The sequence below is a fragment of the Canis lupus genome, chromosome 1 (assembly GCF_003254725.2).
Source record: "Canis lupus dingo isolate Sandy chromosome 1, ASM325472v2, whole genome shotgun sequence".
In the NCBI taxonomy this organism is placed as follows: domain Eukaryota; kingdom Metazoa; phylum Chordata; class Mammalia; order Carnivora; family Canidae; genus Canis; species Canis lupus.
This window is the reverse complement of record NC_064243.1, coordinates 653,747-679,636: the sequence shown is the minus strand read 5'-3', so window position 1 is coordinate 679,636 and position 25,890 is coordinate 653,747. Positions and strand designations below refer to the sequence as shown.

Sequence of the window (25,890 nt, the reverse complement as noted above, 5' to 3'; positions counted from 1 at the left end):
AGGAAGGAGGCGTGGGGTTCGACACAGTCCACCCAGTGCTCTGTAAGCAGACAGCACAGCCCAACCTGTCCCCCAACCGGGTCCTCCGCCGTCCTGTTCCCGTCCACGTCTTCAGAGCAGAGGGCAGCCGTGGTCAAGGAATCTGAGGATGCATGACCCTGGCCGGGGAGGTCTCATACCTCGCTGTGGGTGGCCCCCTGGAGCCCCGCCCCCAGAGCCCAGCAGCTTCTGTGTGGGGACAGCGGGCCTCAAGCAGGGGCTCCCGGGGCTGCCCGCCGCTGGTGATGGGGTGACAGGCATTCTCCTCCCTCCACTGTGTTGCACACCTGAGGTTCACCCTCCCGGGGTTTGGGTTCTAACTGAACATGAGTTTTCACAAGGATGAACCTCACCTCATTCAGGTGAGTCACAGACGGGAACAGGAAAGACCAGCACGGGTTCTTGCATGTGCTTAAGGCACAGAGCTGCGGCCTGGCTGGGCCACCTTCTTCCGTGGTGATCCGCTGACCTGTGAGGGGGCTGCGCGGCGGGGGGTGACCCAGAGGACAGGGGTGGGGTGCGGGGGCGGGGATGGGGGGTGCTCCTTGCCACTGGGCCTACAGGCGGCCTCGGGTGGCAGCGAGTGTCCTTCTGCTCAGCCGTCAGCTCCGGGGCCCTGGACACGTAGGGGCTGCACACCTGATGTGCCATCTGCAGTTCTGAGGTCTCCCTCCCTGCCCGCCCCCCCCCCCGGGGGGTCAGTGGCCATGCGGGCCATTAACACCATGTGGATGGTGTGGGAATGAGACATTTGAGTTATTTCAACCCATTGGTTATTTTCCGAATGTGGATAAAGGGCCTGTTTCAAATTGAACGCAAGGCTGTTACTACACGTGGTTGTGGTTGAAGATTGTGTCTTCAGCTCTTTGTCATGGGTGCTAAACTGATCCCCCTGCAGAGGTCCTCACAGCCCCACAGGGGAAGCTGGGGAGCCCTTGCTGACCTCCCCACAGGGGAGGGATGGGCGGGGCAGCCCAGCCTGGGGACAGGAAGGAGCACAGACTGATGGCTGCACTCCTACAGGATTTGCAGCAAATGCCCAGGCATGGGCAGGTGGTGCTGCGGCCCCTTGGCCCCTTCACACCACATTGTCCCCTGCAGCTGTCACACAGCTATCACATGGCTGTCACAGGCTTGCGTGGTCAGCAGGTGCTGGGTGGTCATGTCAGGGGGCACATGAGCTTCCCAGGATGTCCTGCCCTGTGTCCTTGCCCATCGTCTGCCCACACCCTCTGCCAGTCCCTCTGCCCTACCGTTGTTCCCGCACTCCCTCAGTTCTCATCCTGGACCCCACCCCAGGGCTGTGGGGGTCCCCAGGTGGTGGGTGGCAGCCACCCTGCAAGAGGGACCTGAGGCCACAAACAGGATGGTGCACTTCCCAGAGTGAGAGCTCCCTGTCACTGGTGGAGGTGGGGGGGGGGGGAGGTGGATGTGCAGGGCTAGGGCCCAGCACAGAGGTGGCAAACTCGGGTATCCAGAGCCTCAGAGGAGCCAGAGGGACTGTGGTGAGCCCCCCTCCTCCACTGGCAGCCACAGGAAACCCCTGAGCGGCGGGGAACTGCAAGAATCCTGAGGCATCCGAACAGTGCAGTTGCTGTGAGCTTGTCACCCATGAGCTGTGTGGGCCGTGAGCATTGGGAGCCATGGGCGGGGGGTTGTGGTGTCGGAGCAGGACTGCTGCAGGCTGAGCTCGGCCACCATGCGGAGGTTCTGGAGCCTTGGGGACCCTGAGGTGACCTCTGCACGAGGACCCGGGAGGCACAGAAGAGAGGGACGGGGACTGGCCCCCCAGGCCTGTCCTGCAGTGCCCATATGAGCATGGGCCGTGCCGTGTGTCCTGGGAACTGTGAGCGGGCAGCCTGAGACCCGGGCCTCCCAGCCAAGCACCGAGCCCTGTGAGGGCCACCATGCGCACTGCCACCGGGAGGGGAAGCAAGCCGCACCGGGCCAGGCCCTGTGAGGAATCCAGCATGCTCCGTTGGACATGATCCCCGTTGTCCGTACGGTAGTCAGCGATGAGATCAGAAGCGGCGACATGGCTCTGGAGAGGGTTTTACTGTAAAACACGCAGACTATGAGGTCAGTAAGCATCCAATGCAGGAACAGGACCACACTCAGGCCCCCCGTGGCCCCCTCTGGGCCGCTCTCTGCCTCCCCACTGGGCCCCTGCTCCCAATCCAGTCCATGCACACCTGCCACCCCAGCCCCAGCCCCGGCAGCTGCTTCCTGGCCATTGCCTCCTCTTGGAGGCACCATGTCCGCTGCTGTGAATGATGCTTCTATGAACATGGGTGGCCAAATATCTGGGTTCTTGTGGGTAAGAACCCGGATGTGGGGTAGCTGTGGGCTCCGATGGCAGTTCGGGTCTTAATGTTTTGAGACACCCCCGTGTCGTGTCCATGGTACCCGTATCACATCATATTCCCAGCACCCCAGGCTCCCAGTTTCCCCCACCAACACCTGAGGGGCTTCCTGCGGCTGTTTGCTTATTTGTTTTATTTCAAAACCATCCTAAAGCATATGAAGCGGTGTCTTTGATTCCGATGTCTGTCTCTCCAGGGCTCGGGGCCATCACAGCGTCCCGTCGCGCGTGCTGGCTATCCCTGTGTCTTCCTTGGGGAAATGCCCGTTTACACACTTTGCCCGTTCTAAGACTTCTGTGTCACTGCGGATTCCCCGGGCTTGTGCAGCATTCTAGGTGTTGAACATTCCCTGCCTCCAGTCTGATCTGCGAGTTCTTCACTCTGCGGAGGCTGGTGTTTGATCAAGTACACGTAACCTCTCTTCTCCTCTGTTCCTTACTTGTCTGGTGTCATATCCAAGAGCTCATTACCAGTCCAGCGCCGTGACAATGTACCCTGGGTTCTACAGTGTTGGCTCTCACATTCACGTCTTTGATGCATTTCGAGGTGATTCCCTCACCTGCAGTAAGACGACGGTCTAAGCTGTTCGTTCTGCGCATGGGTGTCTGGCTCCCCAGCTCCATAGAGTCGCCTTGGTGCCCTGCAGACAATTGTGTGACCACATGTGGTGTACAGGTCTCGGCCCCTGCTCCATCCCTAGGGCCTGTACATCTGCCTTGATGCCAAGACCACCCCCCGTTTGCAGTGTGAAATCAGGAAGTGCGAGATCTCCAACTTTGTTCCTTCTCAAGATTGTTTTGGCTGCTTGGAGACCTCATGTGAACTCGGAGGTGGATTTTCTGTGTTGGCAAGCACATGTTGTTGGGACTTGGACAGGGGGCGTTGAGTCCAGGTCGTTCTATGGGTGTAGATGACCTGGTACCATAAGTCTCCACTCCACGAATGCAGGGTATGCTTCCTAGTTCCTGCAGCCTTTGTAGGGAAGAAGACTTACCTCCTTGCTCAGGTGTAATCCTATGTATTTCACTCTTTATTGTGCTATGTACATGGAATACTTTTCTGTTTACAGTGGCCGGGGCCTTGTGGGGTCTGGGGTTCCGGGGCCCCTCCCCACATGCTCCTAGCCTCCCTCATGATGCTTCTGCCATGAGGTCCTCAGGGCTTTACAAGCACAGACAGAGATCCCTCCAACCCTCCCCCAGTCCAGTGACATCTCCCCAGGTCCAGTGACATGAGGACCCCCATTGGGACACTGTCCACTGGGCTCCTTGTCCCTAGTGCCCCTGGGCCACCCAAGGACAAGCTCCTGGATAAGAACATGTACCTGGCACAAACACTCTCCAGGAGGGTCTTGGCTGTCATGGGTAAAGGGGTGGCACTCACTGACCCCGTGGGCCTCGCACCTGACCTGCTGAAAGGGGGGGCGGGGAGTGACTTTGCAGGAGCAGGAAGTTGTCCCTATGTAACTCATTCTTATCCGTAGCACCTATAGATGGAAGAGAAGGGAGAAACAAACTTCCTGCTGCTGATGGGAAACAGCATTTCTTTCAAAACTTTTGTTTTCTGCTGAAAATCACAGCAACTGACACACAAATGATCTAGAGCCATAGGAAGGTGTCTCATCCAGGGCCCTGATGGTGCCATGGAGGGTGCCCTGTGCTTTCAGGAGCAGGTAGATGGCCTGACGCCAGGAGACATGGACGCCAGCACCAGCCCCGTCACTTGGAACAGCTCCGACCTCCAGAAGCCTTCTGGGCCCAAGGCAGAGACGCTTCTCCTGGCGGAAGTGTCTGGAAGGCACCTCCTTGCAGGCAGAGCTCAGGGCACATGGGGCGTTCAGGGCAAGCCACTCCGCAGTTGGCCAGAGATGAGTCTCTGGCAGCCCTGCCACTGAGAGGAGCCCCTTGGTGGCCATGAGGCCATGGCCCCCAGGTCTGGCCAGGCTGCTGGGTCACTGAGGACACACGGTCCACCCCCTTGCAGCACAGGGCCCACCTGGCCAGGGTAGATGCTCCCAAACATCGGTGTGTCTGGTCAGAAACGGACACCATTGGCTGCCGTGAACTACATGCTATGAATGACGTGCCGTGAATGATGCTCCGTGAACACCTGGTGGAGGCCATGCGTGTTCGCCTAGGAGTAGAGTTGCTTGGTTGCACATTACTTCTGTTTAATTTTTTGAGGATCCGCTAGACTATCTTCATGGTGGCTGCAACCACTTACACCTCACAAGGCACCCAGGGCGCAGGTTCCTCCAGCGCCTCACCTATGCCTCTGGTTGTCTATCTTTCTGACTCAGCCATCCCAGCTGTTGAGAAGTGGGGTCTCTGGCGGTTGTGATTTGCATTTCCCCAGTAGCTGATGCCGTTGAGCATCTTTCCGGGTATTTATTGGCCATATGTGTGTCTTCTCTGGAGAAATGTCTTTTCCAGTCGTTTGCCCATTTTTGAACTGGTGGTCTTCTTGTTGAGCTGTAGGAGCTTTTACATTCTCCCAATATCAAGTCCTTACTAAATCCATGACGTGAAAGCGTTTCCTCCACTCCATGGGCTCGCTGTCGACATGCCTTTAATTGCGCAAAGGTCTTTGATCTGATTTTCCTTTTGTTGCCTGTGCGTCCGTGTCATGGGTAAGAAACCATTGCCAAACTCAACGCTGGGAAAGTCTGACACTATGTTGTTTCTAAAAGTTTTAGGGGATCCCTGGGTGGCTCAGCGGTTTAGCGCCTGCCTTTGGCCCAGGGCGTGATCCTGGAGTCCCGGGATCAAGGCCCGCATTGAGCTCCCGGCATGGAGCCTGCTTCTCCCTCCTCCTGCGTCTCTGCCTCTCTCTATATAGGTCTATCATAAATAAATAAAAATAAATAAATCTTTAAAAAAATAAATAAAAGCTTTATAGTTTTAGTTCTTGAAGTTAAATTATTGATCTACTTTGAGTTAAGTTTTATATGTGGTGTGAGGAAGGGGTTCATGTTCACGCATTTGCACATGGATGTCAGTTTCCCCAAAGTGTTTGTTGACAAGGCTGGTTTTTTCCACATTGAGTGGTCTTGGCACCTTGCCTAAAATCAACTGACCATGGGGACCCGGGGGCTCAGGTGGAGGAGCGTTTGCCTTCGGCTAAGGTCATGACCCCAGGGTCCCCAGATCGAGTCCTGTGTCAGGCTCCCTGATCAGTGAGGGGTCTGTATCTCCCTACTCCCTTTCCCCCCACTTGTGTGCATGTTCTCCCCTCAAATAAATAAATAAAATATCTGATAAATAAGTAACTCCCACTGGCCATAGATGTGAGGGTTTATTTCCAGACTTCTGTTAAATCGATAGGATAGGTGGGGATGCGCTGGTCTGTGAGCCAGGATCACACTTTGACAGTGGTTACAGTGGTTACTGTAGTAATAACCAGTACAGTACAGTGGTTACAGTAGTACAGTGGTTACTGTACTTTTTCATATGTTTTTAAATTGGGGAGCATAAGACCTCAACTGTGTCATTCTTTTCAAGATTGTTTTTGCAATTCAGAGTCCCTGGTGTTCCACGTGAATTTTAGAATAGGTTTTTTTTTCTATTTCTGGAAAAAACGCTGTTACGATTTTGATGAGCCATCCTAGAGGCGGGCTGAACATCCTGGTAGGCTTTGTCTTCAAGGAAATCGCGGCACTGATATTTGAGGGAGAGTGTGACACTTTCAGTAAAACTTGTTAAATCCAGGGCAGCCTGGGTGGCTCAGTGGTTTAGCGCCACCTTCAGCCCAGGGCATGATCCTGGAGACCCAGGATCGAGTCCCACGTCGGGCTCCCTGCATGGAGCCTGCTTCTCCTTCTGCCTGTGTCTCTGCCTCTCTCTCCATGTGTCTCTCATGAATAAATAAATAAAATCTTTAAAAAAAAAAAAAAACTTGTCAAATCCAGATGCAAGGCATGTCTCATCCCGGTGCCCAGGGTTGAAGCAGGAAAAGATTTAAAAAACTTCTCTGTTTGAACTATTTTAGATTTAGAGAAATAGGGATCCCTGGTGGCTCAGCAGTTTAGTGCCTGCCTTCGCCCTGGGGTGTGATCCTGGAGTCCTGGAATGGAATCCTGCATTGGGCTCCCTATATGGAGCCTTCTTCTCCCTCTGCCTACGTCTCTGCCTCTCTGTGTGTCTCTCATGAATAAATAAACAAAATCTATTTAAAAAAAAAAAACGATATAGAGAAATGCAGCAGGATTAGCTCAGAGCTTCCTCACCCAGCTGCCATTGGGTCACATCCTAGGTGACGATGACTCGTGACCCAGGCAAGGAGCATCATTGCCCACGAGCATCTGGGCCCCGGGCCCCCTCAGGTTCCCACGGCCCCCCGCAGGCCTGCAGCCCTCCCTACATATCCAGATGTCCGTGGGGTGGGGGCTGCTCGGCCGCAGGAGCATGACCACCCAGGCCCTCGGCCTCCCTCGGACCATGCGAGGCGGAGTTACACTGATTCTGCAGGATGTGAGGGCAACATGGAGACCGCCAGGCTCCCAGGAGTTCTGGCAGGACAGGAAGGTGCTCAGAGGGGCCCGTGTCCTCCACCCCATGGTGGCCCATCCTCCCTCCTCCTCCTCAGGCTCACCCGTCCTCAGTTCCCCCTGCATCAGCAGACAGATGCATGTGTGCTTCTTACACACCAAGTGTGTCATGCTGGATCTGCCTTTACTGCTGGCACGGTCCCCACGGTCCACCCAGGAGGTCGACCCTGCGCACCAGGCCAAGCTGACCTTCCTCATCCCCCACAGCTGAGTGGACCTGCCTCAGTCGTCCAGCGTTTGGTCGCCCCGTCGTGAGGCTGGTCCCCGTGTTCTGCGGCGAGCGGCCCGGGCACTTCTCGTGGGTCCCCCTCCCCACTGGCACCCACCCGCACTCCAGCCCCGGGGCGAGCCACAGTCCCCACAGCTGGCCAGTGCTGCGGCCGCATGTCCCCAGGCTCCCAAGTGTCATGGCTAAGAAACAACGTCCGGGTGTTGGTGGCCCCAGTTCCCCTGCTTCTGGCTGAGCTAAAAGGTCCTTGAGTCTGAGAGCCGTTGCTGTCCCCGTGGAGTGGCCTCTTCACGGGTTCAGCCCACTTCTCGGTGTGGTTTGTCCCTTGTCCCTCAGGCCTGAGAGTTCTTCCCCTGCCAGCTTTCCTTTCCAGGGGCTCCTGGCTATTCTCGCGCCTTTGGCGTCTCGCGTCGCGGGACTAACTCTGTAAAACGGCTTGCTCTGTTTTTTACTGGGATCGAATTGAACGTATGGATCAACCTCGGGAGGAAAACCTTCGGGCTAAATGCTGTGCCGTCCTTGGCGAGAGGGGAGCGTGCACCCCGTGCGCCCCGTTCTACCCTCGTGATTCTGGAGGGCTCCCCCGTGGAACACGTTCCTGCACATGCAGTCCTCGCTCGTTGCTGTTGCGAAAGCCCCTCTCAACCCCGCGGCCGCTGGCCCTCGTCATGCGGAGGAAGCTTTCCACCCTGCCGGCTGCCACTCTGCTCAGCTCTTTCCTCCAACATGTAAGTGTTTTACCGTAGGTTCCTGAGATTTTCCAAGTGCACGGTCATCTGCTCAGCAAGCAGAGACAGTTTTACCGCATGGGTGGGTCCCCAGGGATGGTGCTGGGTGCCAGCAGGTTGTGTGTCCCCCGCTCCCTGTCCTGGTGGGTGCCCTCCACGTGTCTCCACTGGACAAGACTCCGGGTTTGGGCCCTAATGGGTGGTGCATTGCCTGTGAGCTATTCCTCAACTTCTTGAGCGTCAGGTGCTTCCCAACATCCATGGAGATGATCGTGACTGTCTACCCCTAGGACTATTTCTGTCGTGTACAACATCAGGGGATTTCCTGCTGTTGACCCTGACTTGCGTTTCTGGAATGAATGCTACTTTTTCTAGTATTTTTAAAAGTCACATTCAGTTCTTCCTGTTTAATAATATTTGCTTAGATTTTTTTGCACTGATTTTGTAAGTGATATTGGGCTGTAGTTTTCTTTCTTTGCAGTAATTGCGTTGGGTTTAAATATCAGTGTTTCCTCCTTCATGAGAGGGATGCAGAGGCCCTGGGACACTTCATCGCATGTTGGGACTCTCTGGTCTCTTGGGTCGGGCCTTGGCACCTTCCATGCGGTGGTTCTTTTACATCTTCTTTGTTTCTTCAGGGGACATTGGTGTGTTTACATCTCTGACTCTCATGGGATCCACCTTGATAGACTGTGTTTCCTGAGAAAACTACGCATTTCCTCTAGGTTTCCAGCTTTATTTGCATGGAACACTGCCAACTGTCTCATAGTTTTTCTCTTCCATTTCAAAAGTTAATTTCTTGAATATAATCACATGGCTTAAAAAAGGGGGCGATAAAGAAGCTCGAGTGACAGGAAAGATCATCCTCCTAGGTCATCCTAGCATCAGTGTGTTCCTAGCGACATGTTACAGCATGTTGCCCACCTCAGGTTCCGAATCGGCTGATGTGTAGTTACAGGAGACCAGCTCTGTGCTGTTGCCGAGGGAACCACCCCCCCGTGGAAAGCAGCTTCCTTGCCTGAGAACTGCAGGGGCTCCGTGACTGAGGAGCCACCTGCTGCCTGATGCCCACTGATGCCAACTTGAAGCAAGTCCTTGGGGGTGAAAGGCTGGTGCAGGCTTCACACAAAGGCCAGTCACAGTGCCACAGTCAAGGGCTTCTGTCTCACCATATAAAGAACCACAGGATGGGACTCCCCCAAAGATCAGATGGTTTCATTCCTTTCCCGGCTGCTAACGTTGCTGGGTCCTCTGAAAAAGAAGAAAGTCAAAAGTAGGGATGCCTGGTGGCTCAGTGGTTGAGTGTCTGCCTTCAGTTCAGGGCATGCTCCCAGGGTCCTGGGATCGAGTCCCACGTTGGGCTCCCTGCATGGAGCCTGCTTCTCCCTCTGCCTGTGTCTCTGCCTCTCTCTGTGTCTCTCATGAATAAATACATAAAATGTTAAAACAAACAAAACAAACAAAAAACCAAAGCAGGATTGAAAACCATAGTGGAGAGAGCAGAGACGACGTAAATGCCCTGCCCACCCGTGTGCTGCCCACCATGGAAGCCTTTCCTTCCAGAGAAGTCTCCTTACGCATCTGCCCCAGGAAGAGGAGCCCATACAAAAGGCCAGTGTAGGTCCATGCAGTTGTGTAACCTGCTGCTCTTTGGGGTCACGTCCCTGGCATCCCTGCGCGGGGTGAATAGGGAGTCCTCAACAAGCCGCAGAGGAAAAGGCCCTGAGGCAGAGGCGCAGGCCATGGCTCGGAGCGCTGAGACGTGCCCCTCGGCTGCTGGGGGATGAGCCTGCAGGAAGGTTGGGGCGAGGCCGACAGTGTGGTCCCCAAACCTGCACAGGGCAGGTTTGCACCCTAAGCCCTTCACGTGGACATTGTCACTCCAGACTTCACGTGAAGACTTGCTTCTACAGAGAGTGGGCAGCACCTGGCATCCTGGGGGTGCCGAACCCCTGTGAGGAAGCGAGGGTCAGGAAAGGAGGCCGCCCCCCCATGGCCATGCTCTTGGCACCTTGGCCTGGTGACCGCAGTGTGTGCAGTTCCTCTCAGAAAGTTAAGTGATGTGTGTTCCATGCTGTTCCACAGACATGGCAATGATTAATTAATTGCTTGTTTTACAAATTGATCTGAAAAGGAAATGACTAAATAAGAATTGTCATGATTGAAAAATAAAATTCAATTACCTGGAAACTTTGCTCACTGGCTATTCCCTGTGCACTCTCCATGGCATGCGAAGGGGCCCCACCAATCTCCTGGGGACACCACAGGGGTCTCAGGCCCTGAGCTCCAGCCCAGGGCCCCTGACCTACAGCACAGCAGCGAACCCCATGGTCGTGGAGCCAGAGCTTGGAGGAGCCTGGCATCTGGGGTGACAGCAGCCCTCCTCCCTCTTGGGTGCCGGGGACACTGATGGGCAGGCGTTGGGGCAGGGGACCTGCTGAACTGCCTAAGGATTTCAAACAAGCCCCTGTCCACTCCCCCTGTGTGTTCGGCTTTAAGAGCCTGGCTGTGCCAGAGCCGTGGCAGCTCAGTCCCAGCCCAGCGAGGGCTCCCTCCATGACAGGCAGGGGTTCAGGGACAGCAGCTCCCAGACTTGTCCATCTTGGGAATTATTTAGGCCATAAAAGCACTTTTTTGTTTTTTTTAAACATTTTATTTTATTTTATTTTATTTCATTTTATTTTATTTATTTTAGAGAGAGAGAGAGAGCGCACTTGTGCAGATGGGTGGTGGGGTGCGGGAGGGCAGAGGGAGATGGAGAATCCTCCATAAAGCAGGGAGCCTGATGCAGGACTCGATCCCAGGACCTGGGATCACGCCCTGAGCCGAGGGCAGATGCTCCACTGCAGAGCCACCCAGAGGCCCCAAAGACCTTTTTTTAAATGTGGGTCATGTGTGTCACCATTACAGGCTGGAAACTGATGGACAGGGAAGAAGCCCCCAAGGACCTCGTGCCCTGGGGTCCGTGTGTCATGGAGGGTCCCGCAGGGCCGGGCCCCGTGTCCCACAGTCCATCACAGGTGAGAGCTGCTCCGAGTGGACTTGGGAAATGCTAGGAGGAAAGACTCAGCCCCCAGGGGTGTGAGCCACCACGTAGGATGGCACTTCCTCGAACCTGGGGCCCAGACCCAGCGGGACACGCCGCCCAGCTGCCCCCTGCTCAGCACCCACTGCCTCAGAGTCTCTTCTCTGGGCTCCACCAGCAGAAATGCGGGTGTAAACAGCTGCCTCACAGACGAGTGGGGTTGACAGTCCGTCTGCAAACAGTGTACCAACTATGACCCTTTACCTTGGGGCACGAGCACCTCGACTGCCTGGAACAGGCTCCTCTAAATACAGGCAGGTGCCGCGTCCACACCAGGACGTGTGCTCAGATCGCAGACACTCACGGGGCCGTGGACTGGGGCCAGGCCATCTCTACACCAGCCTGGAGGGGCCAGGGGCACACCTGGGATCTGCCCCACCCCTCCCGGGAGACTGAGGCAGGCCGAGCAGGTGGGCGGCACAGCGACTCCTGGGCTGGTTCTCGGGGAAGGGAGGGGAGGAGATAGCTCTGGGCTCACGGGACAGGACAGGTGCGGGGCCAGGTGGTGGAGACCCCGATCCAGGGGGAGAGGGAGGGGATGCCATGCTGGGGGCCGTGTGGGGCTGACTAGCAGGAGCCCCAGAGGGACGGGGCCAGGGCCCAGGAGGATGGGGGCCTGTGCTGGAGCCTGGAGGCAATGCTTCTCACATCCCATAGTGTGCAACCTGAGCAGACAGGAGATGGGGAGAAGAAGGGGCAAAGCAGGGGGACAGGGCAGTTCCCAGGGTAGATGGGAGGGTGGTCTTGGGGGGAGGATGTTCAACAGCCATCGTGGTGTAGGTGGTAAGCAGATGGGATAAATCCTAACCTGCCCCTGGAAGGACAAGGTCTGTAACTGGGGGGTGGTGGCCCAGGTGACAGGGTGGAGGTCACAGCATCCAGGGACCCCCAGCTGATCCACCATGACAAGATCAAACACTGAAAACGTGCTGTGTCCTCACATCCTCTAACACATCACCGCCCAGCCAGGGTCCGGGGGTGCCCAGGGCTCAAGCCATGAAACATCCCACTCTTGGTTTTTAGTCAGGTCGTGGTCTCCAGGTCGTGGGTTCAAGGGTCACATCGGGCTTCCAGCTCAGTGGGGGGTCCATGTCCCCCCCCCCCGTACCTCCCCCACTGGCTCGCTCTCTGTCAAATTAGTTGCATAAATCCTTTAAACAAAAATTAAAAAGTAATAAGACAAGGATTTGACCTATTTCAGGGATCTGCACGCGCTGGCAGAGGCGTTGACGGGACGGGATGGGACGGCGCCCCCTGTGGACGGCCACCTAGATGAGCCAGCGTGCAGGGACACCTGCCTGGGGTAAGGAGCAGGTCTTCCCACAGCGTCCCCCTCAGAGGACCAGAGGCTGAGTGGGTAAATGAAACCAGTCCCCGAGACAGTGCTGACTATGTGATGCTGCCAACACCCCGATTTCCTTGGAGCTGAAAAGAGGAGTGAGCAGGACGGTGGGCCTAGGGGCAGGACCTGGGCAGGACCCAGGCCACAAACAGGGCCACTCGGATGCTGGGGCTGCAGGACAGCTGCCTGCACCCCTGACGCCAGTAGGGGACCCCAGGTGCTCCCTCAGTTTGACCTCAAGAGCCTCAGGGAGAGCGGCAAAGCAATGACCTGGGGTCCGCCCACCCTGGCCTTTGTCCTGTGAGCCCTGAGGCTGCAGCCCACCTCACCCTCCCTCCATCCTCCCTCTGTCTGTATCCATGTCTGCCCATCCGTCCTGTGGGGCAGAGCAGCAAACCCTGTGGAGCCGGAGCTGGAGTGGGAGCCACACTGTTTGGGGTCCAGCCCAGGATCCCACACTGAAGGCTGTGGGGGTCCAGGTGCCCACCACGCGTAGAGAGAGTCCCCAGCTGCCTCCCACACCTGCCCCCCAGGCTCTCCTTCCCCTCCCTCCTGTGCCCCCCTTCCCCTGCCCTTCGGGCCCTCCCTCCCCTCCTTTCCTCCATCCCCTCCTTCCCCTCTGTCCTCTGCCCCCCTGGGTCCCTCCTCTGCACCCCCTCCCACACCAGCCTGGGCCTCCCCCTTCTTCAGTCTTTGTTGCTCCTTCCCTCCTCCCTCTCCCCACTGCACTGTTCTCCAAACACCACCGGTCCCTCCATGTCCACTCTTACCTGGAGGAGAGCTAGACATCATGTCTTTCAGCCCTGGGTTTGCTACCCACACCCTGACCCCACAGGATTTGGGCAATGGGCCCCAGATGCACATGCATGAGGCCGAGACCCACAGGTGTCCCCTGACTCGGTCTGGGGTGCCTGCCTTGGCAGCGGGAGTCCAGGGACACAGCCCTGGGCCAGCGGGAGCTTCATGCACTCTGGCATCCGTCCTCTTCAGGCCCACCGTGTGCCCACTCTGACCCCCGGGCAAAGGCGGGGCCATGAGCCAGAATGTGTGGCATCCAGCTGGTCCCCTCGTCCATGTTCCCACCGCGAGTGCATCCACTCCCCAACGGGGAGGGTAGAAGCCTAATTTCCTTAAGAACCGGTAGAGGAGGATGGTGTGTGACTGTCCTGCTGCCTCCGTGTTTCTCAGGCTCAACGGCCAGCTGAGGGTTTGTGGCGTGTAGCCTGACCTCTTGCTGCACTTTGTTTTGTTTTGTTTTGTTTTAAGATTTTATTCATTTATTCACAAGAGACACAGGGAGAGAGAGAGAGAGAGAGAGATTGAGAGGCAGAGACACAGGCAGAGGGAGAAGCAGGCTCCATGCAGGGAGCTGGATGTGGGACTCGATCCTGGGACTCCAGGATCACGCCCTGGGTGGAGGGCAGTGTTAAACCGCGACCACCCGGGCTACCCTCTCGCTGCACTTTGATGTGACCATCGGCACCGCTGGGAGTTTCTCGTGTGCTTCTCACCATTTTCCTCTGACACATCTTGTGGTTTGGGGAGTGAGGAGGCAGGAGCTATGAACCAAAGTCGCCACAGCAGATTTAGGGGCCCACGTTCACTAGGACAGTCCACTGATGGGTGAAGGCTGAGCAGGCCAGAGAGCGCAACCAATGAAACTGGGCAGATCAGTGTAGACTCAGCTGTCCCGTCTGGCCCAGACCTGTGCACAGGAATCCAACAGGGCACATCACGCACAGCACAGCTGAGTCCTCGGCCGGGGCCACACTGCGCCTCCATCCTGGGGCCACAGAGGCAGCTGTAACGTTAGATGGAGCGGGCTGGGGAGAAACGCCCTTGGGACCCACAGCAGATGATCAAGAGCACGAATGCCCAACACAGAAAGTAAGATCACGAGTGTCATGTTTTATTGGTGAGTTTTTTCGTTTTTTTTTTTTTTTTTTTTTTTGGCTGTTTCTCTCCTGCTTTTTTTAAGTGAATAAGATCACACGTAAACAAAAGTTGAACTCATGGTACACGGGGACCTGGTGGCCTATATGTTCGTGTGTGTACGTACAGGAATGGGTGCATGTGCTCATACATACGTGGAACAGTATCCATCTGGGATGGGCTTACAGAAGAAGGTTGGCCCTGTCCGTGACCACAATACCACATAACACCGAGGAAAACTGACGGTAATGAACACGTCACATCTGAATGCAGATTTCCCCAATTGTCCCAAAACTGTCTTGTGTAGAATTTTTGGATAAGATTAATTGGGTTTATACAGTTCATTGGCTACTATGTCTCTATCTCTTTGACTCTTGATTCTAGAACATTCCTCCCACGTCATTGACTCTATGAAGCATCCAGTTGTTCTGCAGAGTGGCCTTTCTGTGTGGTGTTTCCCTAATTTCCCTACTGCCTGGACACAGAGATGTGGGTCTGTGGGTCTGATTACCGGGTGTCCTAAGGGCAGAGCCAGGGAACTGTTGGTGGTGTCAGCCACTGCACATTGCGTCATGTTCAAGGCCTGTGGCGTCAGCACGGCCATGCTAAGCCGTGCGGTTGGATTCAGGACTGAACCCCACATGTACTCCCTGTAGAGCCACATCCCCGTCACGATGACAGGGGAGCCAGCGCAGGGCAGGCACAGTCCCCGGTCGGGGGCGGGGGGGCAAACATTGATTTCCCTCCTCTGCACGTCTCTTTCATCTGCATGTCTGCAGACTCACGGGCCTCTATTTCCTCGTGTTTTACAATAAACTGAGTCATTACACTTCCATGCTCAGCACCAGACCCTCCTGCATGTGGCTGTTCCCACCAGAGCACGTCCCGCATCCCATCACACAGCACTGGCTCTCCCCCTGGACTCTGCCTGCCTCCCGTCAGGAACTGACCCTTTCTGTGATGCGGCTCACGTGGGAGGGATGCGCCTGTGATGGCTAAGTGCTCCTTCAGTGACAACAGAGGGTGTTGAGCTGTACAGTCAGATGCACTATGTGGAATGTGTTCTGAGTGGCTACAACAGAAGGCTTCTATTCGAGCCACAGTCCTGTACATAATGCCCAAGATTCCCAGCTTTCATTGGAAAATCAGCCGTCATACCACCAACCAGGAAAATCTCAAACTAAACGAAAGACAGTCAGTAGACACCAATGTTGAGTTGACACACACGTTAGAACTACATAAGCAGCCTTTTAGAAACACTTCAATGAGTAATTACGAACACACTTGATGCAGACAAGAAAACAGTCTCAACAAGGAACGGAGTCTCAAGGAAAGAAGAGAAGATGTGAAGAAGAAGGAAATGGAAATATGATAAATGATGTGAAAAACTCAGTGGATGGATTCAAGCGCCAATGAGGAGGATGGATAAAAGCATCTGGGTCTGTGAGGCTGACCCCTGAGGAGCCGCCAGGAAATAGATCTGGGACACAGGGTCATGCCCTGAGCCGAAGGCTGATTCTCAACCACTGAGCCACCCAGGTGTCCCTAGAGCTTCTTAATTAAAAAAAAAAAAAAGAGAGAGAGACCACTTCAATAATTTTTTAAAGCACAAATGGTAAAAAAATAAATAAAATAAAGCATAAACGGTATAAAGAAAACAAATACCAATTAAAAGGCAGAGAGATTGACAGAACGGAGACAGAATGGATGGAAAAACATGACCCGATTATTGCTGACAAGAAATCCCCTTCACTGTATGACCTCAGCAGGTTGACAACCAAAGGCTGCAAAATAGTGGAGCAAACATCAGTCAACAGGAAGTTGGCTGCATATCGTACTTGATGGAGTGGATGAGAGCAGACCGGGGCCAGGACACGGAGGGACGCTACCCCTGCTGACAGTCACATCTCAGAGACCAGCAGCACTGAGTGTGCGCACTGCATGAGGCCCCAGTGGGACTGGAGAGCTGCTGGCCGGCTGAACCAGCTCTGAGGTCAGCACAGGTCCTCTGAAAACCCAGGGAGCTTTTTGTAACTAAGGAGAAATGTATTCTGGAATGTACACAGATAGGCAAGGCACCTCGAGTCCATGAAGCTGTTGGAAGGAACAGGAGGTTGGAGCCAGGCCGTGTAGGCGCGGAACAGATGCTAGCCACTCCGTGGATGGGACACAGAGCCCACGGGACACCACCTGCCCAACTCAGTTTCCATTTTCGTCTAAGATAGATTTGAGAGAGCGCACGTATGTGGGAGGGGCGGGGGGGATCACGCCCTGACCCCATCCAGCTGCAGATGCCCCCCGGGGTGGTGTTTGAAAAAGGCTCAGAATGACCCAGTGAAGGAAAGGTAGTGCTTAACCCGTGAGGCTGGAGCAGCGCGCAGGCCGTGAGACGGAGCCTCCACCCGCATTCCCACCTACAACGAGTAACTCAGGTCAGATCCCGGAGCTGCACGCAAAATGTGAGCCCTGTGACCTTTAAGGGAAAGTAGAAGATCTTCGGGCTGTTGGACTCGGGGTCTCATTCTCAACACCAAAGCAGAGGCAGTAAGAAATGATACATTGGACTTTATCAAAGTGAAAACTTTTGCTCCACCGGCCACTTCACCCAGAAGGGAAAATAATCCTTCCTGGAAACGTTTATAGCAGCTTTGTTCAAAATGATGAAATCCTGGAAATAACCCCATATCCCTCACCTTGGGGGTGGGGACCCAGACTGTGGCCTCCCCCAGCCCCGAGCCATCACCGGGTCGAGAAGCCAGGTGGCTCTGGTCCTGGGGGCTGCCCACCAGCCCACCTCTCTGCCCTCCTGGGTGCGGGGTTCTCAGCTCATCTACTTACTTATTTAAGCATTGTCTCCAACCCTGAGACGGAGTCACAGGCTCCCCAACAGTGCCGGGTTTGACCAGAGGACACAGAAGGTAGCTTAGCAGTTGCCGGGGGTCATGGGGGGTGTTGGGGAGATGAGCCTTGCCCCCACCCCTGCCCAGGGTTGACGTCTGACTGTGTACCTGACAACCTGCAGGGAGGCTGGGCCGCAGATGCAAGGGCCTGGCAGCCAGGGAAGGGTACCCGAGATCTCTGCAAGCTCAACATTTACACTGTAATTTTAAAAAATCTTTGAGGTAGGACGCCCAGCCGGCTTGGGGTCTGGTCATGACCTCCGGGTCCTGGGATCGAGTGGTGCCCCCTCCTCCCACGTCAGGCCCCCTGCTCAGCGGAGAGTCTGCTTCTCCCTCTCTCCCGGCTGTGCCCCCTGCACCTGGGCTTGCTCGCTCTAATAAATAAATAAAACCTTTTTAAAAAATCAGAAAGGAATTATAGGAATGATCCCAATAAGTACCAATTTTTAAAACTATGAGAATCTTCTAAGAGTCATGTTTTATTTGGAATTATTTCCTTCTGGCTCTTGTTTTAACTGGTGGGTGATCTTCATCATCACTCACGTGATGCTTATGTCGCAGGACAGTGGGAATCTCGAATGAAGGGTTCGTTAGGCTGTGAGCTCTCGCGTCAGGGCCCTGCGCCCTCACAGCCCCGCACGAGCCGGCTGCTAGAGGGGGCGTCTCTCGTGGAGACCACGTCCCTGTGGTCCTGGGCATCTGCTCTTGTGAACACAGGTCATCTCGGAGGTTAAAGGTTTCCACCCCAAGCAGACTGCACCCGGGGAAGACCTGACAGGCCGGGACAAGGAGATGGCCGTGGGAAAGGGCCAGGGTCCTCGCCCCATGAACAGGTGCTCATGGCCTCGGCGGCTGCCATTGAGGACCCAGGAGGGGGTCGGCTCCGTGAAGATACCAGAACCAAAGCCGTGATGGGAACAACTGCCAAGGCTTTCACTGCTGTGCTCATCATCTGTTGTGTGAAGACAGGAGTGGCTGCTGAGCAGAGCACACACTGCTCTGTGCTTCATCCTCGCCAGGTCGCCACCCGTGCAGCTTGGGGCCTCGCCCTCCACCGGCTTCTGCGTGGACGCCTGGTGTGACAGTGACTTCCCTTGCGTGGATGCTTCAAGGACTCAAGCGTAAGCGGGTCTCATCCTTGGCACCTCAGACATCGCCATGAGTCACTGCCGTGCTTTCTGTGCCCCGTGGGCGAGGGGCAGCACCCAGCCAACGGCAGGCAGTGCACGCATCCCCGGGGAGGGGGGGGCACTCTGGGCTGCAGGAGGGAGCCTGGGTCTGGAAACCTGCCCAAGCTGTCTCTGCTGAAGGAAAGACGCGTCCCTGGAGCAACTGCGCAAAGCCCTGGCGGGGCCTGCGTCTGCTTACAGCCCTCGAACCTCCAGGGCACCAGCCCCCCCCGGGAGGCAGCCTCCACATAAGCGAGTGTCCCCACGCGAGCATGTCCAGAGGTTCAGGGTGATGTCTGTTCATGATGATAAATGTCTTTGTTACATTTGCCCAGATCCTCTGTGACCTGGGGTGACCTCATTCTGTTGTCACACATCTGTAGGTGGGGAACCCCGGGGGCCCCCAAAGCACCTCCTTGTCCACCTTAGCCTTCATTCCTTTATTCAAAACCCAGACATTCCCCCCCCCCCTCAGCACCTACTAAGCGCAGGTGGTGTTACGGGCATGGGTGACACCGCCCTGCCCTCTGGTGGTGGTGTCCTTGCTAACTGCCCGCTCCCTGGGCAGGCTCTTCAGGGACAGATACTCACGCAGGCAGCGGGCACAGCCAGGGGGCCTGTGGATCTGTGGTGGTCACGGCAGCCGCCAGGCTCTCCCATCACCAGCATCGGGGTCGCCATACATGTGGCAGATTCCCCAGCGGCAGTGGCGATGTCAAGAGGCTCACATGGACAGCCCAGGGGTGCGGGATCCATCAGGCCTGGGGCCTCGGCTGCAGGTTAGGGGTCAGGCGGGAACCGGCAGGTGGTGGATGCTGCCTGGTAGTCGGAAAGCCACGCGTGGCCCCTGTGCCCTCCTGGCCTCCTCACAACATGGCCCCCCGGGCCCCTCGACGAGGCTCCTGAGGGACGGGGAGCTGGTGAAGGCCTGTCCTCCAGAACCACGTGGCATGGCATCCGCCGCCTGCTTCACCAGCTGCGGCCCCGTCCTATTCCACACGCTGCTGCAGAACTCCACGGGGAAGCCGCCCCCACCGGGACGTCAGCCACACTGAGCTGGCGAGAACTGATGCTGCTACACAGGCCGCAGCCTAAAGACCAGAAACATCGTGCCTCTGAAACACAGAAGTGCACGTGTGTACACACCTGTCAACATGTGTGCATTAACAGCTGTGGAGGACTCACCTGAGACACTGTCCGAAACGCTCACATGACCTTTGGATCCTTCAGGGCAGGTGCCACTACTCCCGGTTTACAGGTGTGGGTGTGACTTAGCAAGTAGGGTTGCACGGCCCCGGGGGCAGGAGCCTTGGGGCTCCTGACCGACCGCGGTGGGGCTGAGCCATAGCCATCACAGGTCATGGGCTGCCACCACACCAACCCCTGCTCCCTCGGTGACAGGCCTGGACAACTGGCCTGCCCCCTTCTCAGAGGGCTCGCCTGCCACCCAGACAGTCTGCACTCCTCGCTCCCTGAGGAGCACCTTGCGTTCAACTCAATCTCTCCTCTTTCTTTCCACTTAATCACATCCAGGAGCCCGGGCACTGAAGGCTTGACTCACCCCTGAGGGGACGATGTCAGTCAATGAAGAGGACACTTCCCGATACTGAGGCGCCTGCCCCGCAGCGTCCCGGAGGAGTGTGTACAGCCCCGGGGGCAGGCGTGCCAGGCCCCTGACCATGCCTTGGCCTCCCTGGGCCAGCGTCCCCAGGGACGTGCCCCTCGGGGTCCCCCCGCCACTCCAGGCTGCAGCCCCTCAGAGCTACTCTGTGGAGTCCCGGCCCATCGGGGGCAGAGCTGCAGGTGGACTCCAGGCCTGCCCACCCCCCCACCCCCCAGACCCCGTGCTCTCTGGGCACCGCAGCCTCAGGACGCAGGCTCCTGCCTCCCTAGGACTTGTCCTTTCTTCTGGGGAAGCGACCTGGGCCGTATTCTCGGGCCGTGTCAGCTCAGACCAGTTCACCCAGGAACCTCCTGCTGGCACTCGTGAGCAGGACAGCCTGGCCGCCAGTCAGGGGCAGGGGACGCGTGGGCCAGACATGCTGGCTGTCTGGAGTGAGGCCGGGGCTCACTTGTCCCTTAGCTCATCCCTCGGCGAGTATTTCCTGACCCCCCCCAGTATGCTCCAGGGACTGTTGGGGTGTTTGATAGGGCGGCAGCAAGCACAAGAGACAACAGCCACACCCTCGTGGGCCTTCTATGCAGCAGGAGCAGACGCACAGCGGATGCCACAGAGAGAAGAGTGCTACAGACAGAGGGACCAAAGCCTTGAGGCTGTGGGAGGATGGACATGGGGGTCGGGGCATGAACCTGGGGAGGACAGGGGCACAGGTCGGGGGTGAACGGGGGGAGGGATTAGGGGTCGGGGTGTGAACCCGGGGAGGAGAGGGGCTCGGGTTGGGGTGTGAACCAGGGGAGGACGGGCATTCCTAAATACATCTGTATTTTAAAGTGAGAAAGTAAAACGTCCTACAACATACATAAAAGCCAGGAAAATGCTCTCAAGTGTCCAGAGCACGGTCTTCTCAAATTCCGAGAAGGCATCGAATTTCTGTCCCCTCAAAACACTGTGGGAGAATCAGGGATGGACAGGCTCCCTGGGGCCCGGAGGTGTCCACTTGCCAGAGCAGCCCGAGTGACAGGTGGAGCCTGTGGCCGCCACCCTGGAGGAGCCAGGGCTGCCCTACTGCTGTCCTCCCACGGCCGGCCTGACCGCTTCAGCCCATGGTGGGCAGCCTAGTCAGTGGCATGCCAAGGCCCTGCCAATGGTAAACACAAGCTGCCAGGCCGCAGGGAATGCATGGGGATTGCATACATGGGACCCTTCCTCCCAGAACGGCTCTGCCTACAGACTCTGCATCCGTGTTGTTGGCCACTGTCCTAAGGAACACTTGGCTGAACCAAACGCCGTCACATATCAGCTGATCTGGGAAAAGACAGAGGCAAACAGGGTAGCAGGACCATGTGAGGTCCCATCAGTGTGGGAGGCACCAGGCCCAGAGCTCCAGCTCTGGCCACCGCGTCACCTCCGTGGGCCTGTGTGCAATCTGTAAAGTGCTGTCAGCAGGACCTGCCTCTTCAGGTTGGTGGTACACATGAGCAATGCCGAATTCGTGGAGGGCCTGCCAGGTGGTGTCCTCGGGCCCCTGCCCGGGATTAGAAAGAGCCTCCCGGGTCGGACTCCTCTTTGTCCTCCACCCCACGCGGCTCCTCTGGACCTGGTTCCCGTGGGTTGGACATGAATGAGCTCCAACACTCCCAGGCCCAGCGTCACCTGTACACAGGCCACCACGCCAGCCCCTTGGGATGAGTGGGGGAAGCAGACCACATGCATGAGCTCCAGCCTCTCCCAGAGCACCCTCCACAGCACAGCCTGTGCCTTCCCATCCCTTCTGCTCATGGGGACAGGGTGACGCCAGCATTCCCTGTCGTTGTTAGCAGCATCCTGTGCCATCTGAAGAGTGTCTATTTGGATGACAAACGACACAGCACAGAGCAGGAAGGTAACCGGCAGGACGTTGGCATCGTGAGGTTCACAGGCACGGTTCATTAAATAGCAGTAATTCCTACAGAAAGACCCAGAAAAGCAGCCCCAGGTAGTGGTTTCAAACTGCTTTTCTTTCTACAAGGAGCAGATGCTTCCACTCTTGAATCTAAGAGCGCGGTGCGGAACAGGCGCTGAACAGTCCTCCGTTACCAGGACAAAGGCATGCATGCCTGAAACCTCAGGTGACAGCCTCCTTTGGACTCTTCTCTGCACATTCCTGCTTCTTTAAAGCTCCAGGAAACCCATGTTCCAAACACAGAGCTGGCCTCATGTGTCTCAGATGTCCGAGTGCAGATCCTCCAGGATCAGAGGAAACAATGCAGGACCAAGTAGCTTCCCTGGGAGGCGGCAACCCCAGGAATGCCAATCTGGAGTGACCAGGGACGGAGTGCAGAGCCAGTCAGCCAGCGAGCCCCCTGGCGGGACCAGAGAGCTCTGGAGCCCTCACCCCAGCTTCTCAGCCCTGCGGACACTGAGTCTCAAGCATCTTTGGTCCATGCTGGGCAGGCCGGGAGGCCCTGGCGGCCAGAGAAACCCAGGCAGAGACACAGGTGCTGGCAGCTAGGAGTCCACCCAGTGTGTGCACAGGCTCAGGGGGACATGGAGCCAGGGGAGCATGAGACCTGGGGGACGTGGGGTCAGGGGGGACGTAGGATCGGGGGGGGACATGAGACCAGGAGTACGTGGGGTCAGGGAGACTTGGAGACCAGGATAATGGGTCCAGGGGGAGGTGGAGGGCTGGGGATATGGGGCCAGGGGTATGTGGGGACTGGAAGTGAGACCATCCCTCCGCGGTGGCCCTGTGGACGTGTGGGCTGCTTTCCAACCCTGGGTTGTGGGGATGTCCAGTGTGTTGCCGGGGTCAGCACACGTGGTCTTCACTGGGGATTCTCTGCCACGCTGGGTGACAACCATGAACGGCATCACCAGGGCTGGCCACATGCCTGCAGGCAGCTGGAGAACCTCGGCTCTGGACTGAGCGTGTGGTGCTAACACGTGCGGCAGGGACAGCACGCACCCACCACTACCTCCCACCTGAGAGGACGTCATAGTCTCACAAACCAAAATTCTAACCTCAAAACCACTGTGTTGGGGGCGGGGGCTTTAAGCTCCACACCCCCACTTCCCAGCCGGAGCCAGGCAGGAATCTTCTGATCTGCCTGGAGCGGCAGCTGGGTTTTCTCCTAGTAGATCCTTTCCAGAGGGCAAAGCCCAGCAAGGGCCTGGTAGTTCATGTAGCCAGCTACTTATTGCCCCAGCCACGAGCGAGCCTGCCAGCACCCCCCACCCCCAACCACCTGAGCAGATGTCTTCGTATGTTCCAGGACGAACCTCTGCTGATCTGAGGGTCTCTGTGCTGTTGGGAATGAAGCTGAATGTCTTTCTATGATGTGTAAACCCTATTTCTTCCTTTCCTATAAACTTTGGGACAATTTTCCCATTTTTCTGTTGAGCTATCATCCTCTTAAAATCAATGGCATTTAGATGTCCGTTCTGTCCCACGTTGGGAAGGGGGTGTGTTCAAGTTGCTACAAGTGACCGCATCTTCTCTTAAGTCAGCAGGAAGTTGACTTTCAAACACTTTTAGGGTGATGGAGTATTTAATTATATTTCTAAATGTATATCCTGGGGGAAAAACTGTTTACCAAAGTTGGGATCATTCAGTTCTTTTCATGATGATCCACACACCTACAGATAATGTGGGGCACACATCTGAGCTGCAGAGGAGGTCGTCCTGCTGCACAGGTTCAGTGCGACGTGCCAGGGGGGTCAGAGGGGGCGGGACCAAAGCAGGTGGGGCCCAGGGGGCTTCCAGCAAGTCTTTCCTGGAAGGTGGGTTCCCTCTGGGTCCCTCTGGTGAAGCCTGATGTACATGTTCCTGTCCCATCTATGACCTCAGCACTTCAGGCGCCGGGGTGTGTCGTGCGCAGAGGAGCCACCTTCCCAGCTGCCCAGGGAGCTGCAGGCAGAGGCGGGAGGGTGTGCCTAGGAGTGCCGTGTGCCGCCCCCACAGGGCTTCCCCGATGGATGGCTGTGGCTGCTGTGGGCCTTGTCACGTCACTAGGGAGGTTCGGTGAGTGAGTCTGGGGTGGCATAAGCTGGAAGTCAGGGCCTCGGATCCCTCAGTCTTCCCTTTGAGGAAGCAGCAGGAAATCTTGGCAGCAAGTTTCCATGAACTAAATGATGAATTGCTTTCTAGTAGGTGAGATCTTGCTCGTTTAACACAACTTCCACATTCCCCCAACCTCTTGGCTAGCCACTGTCTCTGAGAAGCCCTCCCAGCTGCCCCGGACCTTTCTGGGTGCCATCCAGAGCACCCTCTTGTCTCATATAGAGCTCCCCTCTGTCCCCCAGACTGGAATTCCAAGGAGCCCTGTCCTCAGGGTTGGTGTCTGGCACACAGGTGTTCATGAGGCATTTCCCGACCAGAGGCACAAGTAGGCACAAGATGCAGCTTGGCCATTTTCTCTCACATGGAACCTCCAGCTCCACTTTCCAAAGCCAGTGTGTACATCGTCCCCCAGCTTGCTGGAAACTCCTTCCCTGCCCTTCCCCCTGAACCTTCACTGGAGGAGCAGGTGAGTCTGGCCTGAGGGGGGCATCACCAGGGCCGCCATCCCTCCAGCGCAAGGGACGTGCGCTGAGGCCAGGGCGTCCTGAACGGATCTGCGGTACCAAAGGGGCCCGCTCTGGGGTGGCCTGTGGGCGTGGGACGACCGGGCTCCGCACCCTCTGTCGGGTGCCCCGCGGCCTGACGCCCCTGTTCCTTTGCAGGCGCTGTGTCCTGAGCGTGGCGGGCACCCTGGGCCATGGCCCTGCGCCCTGAGCCCGCGGGCGGCCGGCGCGTGTCACCATATCGTGGGCGGCTGCAGGGTGCGCCTGGCTGTCCCCTCGCGCGCCTGGAGCGCCTGCGGGCCTGCCGAGGCCACGGCGAGGTCCTGCGGGTGCCACGAGTTCTTCGACCGCAGCCCGTGCGCCTCCCGCGCCACCGCGGCGCTGGCCTTGGGCGCCGGGGCCTCCGGGGCATCGACGAGGGCGCCTGGGGCGCTGCTGCCTCCGCCGCCGCCTGCGCCGCCGCGAGGAGGAGGCGGAGGAGGCGGCCGAGGCGCGCGGGGCCGCGGGGAGACCAGGGGGCGCGGGGCACGGCCGGCGCCTGCGGGACCCGCTGGACGACCCGCGCTCTTCGCCGGCGTGTCCGTCGCCTTCGTGGCCGCCACCGGTCGGCCTGTGCCTGGGCACCATCCCCACATCCGCGCGGAGGAGAAGCCGGTGAGCGGCGGCCTGCAGGCGGGGCGCTGGGGCGGGAGACCACGTGGGGGTGGGGGAAGGGATGGAGATGGGGCGGGGGTCGGAGGAGGTGGGGTGGGGGCGGAAGGGGGGAGTGGGGGTGGAGCTGAGCCCGGGCAGACCTGGTTCCCAGCGGGGGTGGCTGTGGCCAGGGCAGAGGTGGGGGACAGCCGGGCCTGGAGGCAGCTAGGCCCTGGGAGAGCAAGCTGAGCTCTAGCCTCTGACGCCCCCCCCCCCCGCCCCCCGCAGTGCAGCTGACCCGCGGCCCCAGAGCACCCTCCCTGCTCTGCTCAGAGCACCCACAGTGAGCCTTCCCAAGGAGGCCCACAGGCCACCCCCAGCTGGGCGCTGACTGGTGGCAAGCTCCCCGAGGTGGCCTCGCCTACAGCAGTCCCTCCCCAGAGCTGTGCCATCAGGCCTGGCAGTGAAGACTTCTGACCAGTTCATGAGGCCTGCAGAGCTGCCTGCTGGAATCCCAAGTGCTGCCATCTTGAACCAGGGGGACGTGACCCCACATTCTTGGGGGGTTTTAGAGCTCAGGCAAACCCAGGGATGGCTCTGCTGATGCGCTGGGGCACGTTTCTGAGCAAATGGCAGACTTTCTGCCACACTGTGGTCTGTGCGAATGCCAGCTTGTGTGGCACATGTTCCTAGGTGAGGCTGTAAGTTACCTGCGGCATGTCAGTGTTTGTGCACTGAGGGCACCACAGAACATTCAGGAA

General features: G+C 57.3%; 1 protein-coding gene across 1 annotated transcript in view; it reads left to right on the top strand.

Annotated features, from left to right (window-relative positions):
• Positions 1-25,890, top strand: part of KCNG2 (potassium voltage-gated channel modifier subfamily G member 2) — a 56,321-nt gene that overhangs the window by 5,593 nt on the left and 24,838 nt on the right. The window contains 8 exon segments of the mRNA XM_049111518.1: positions 7,538-7,905; positions 12,192-12,293; positions 23,781-23,954; positions 24,285-24,459; positions 24,656-24,827; positions 24,829-24,891; positions 24,893-25,125; positions 25,128-25,150. Coding sequence (XP_048967475.1) covers positions 24,691-24,827; positions 24,829-24,891; positions 24,893-25,125; positions 25,128-25,150 — 456 coding nt within the window. The 5' untranslated portion in view covers positions 7,538-7,905; positions 12,192-12,293; positions 23,781-23,954; positions 24,285-24,459; positions 24,656-24,690.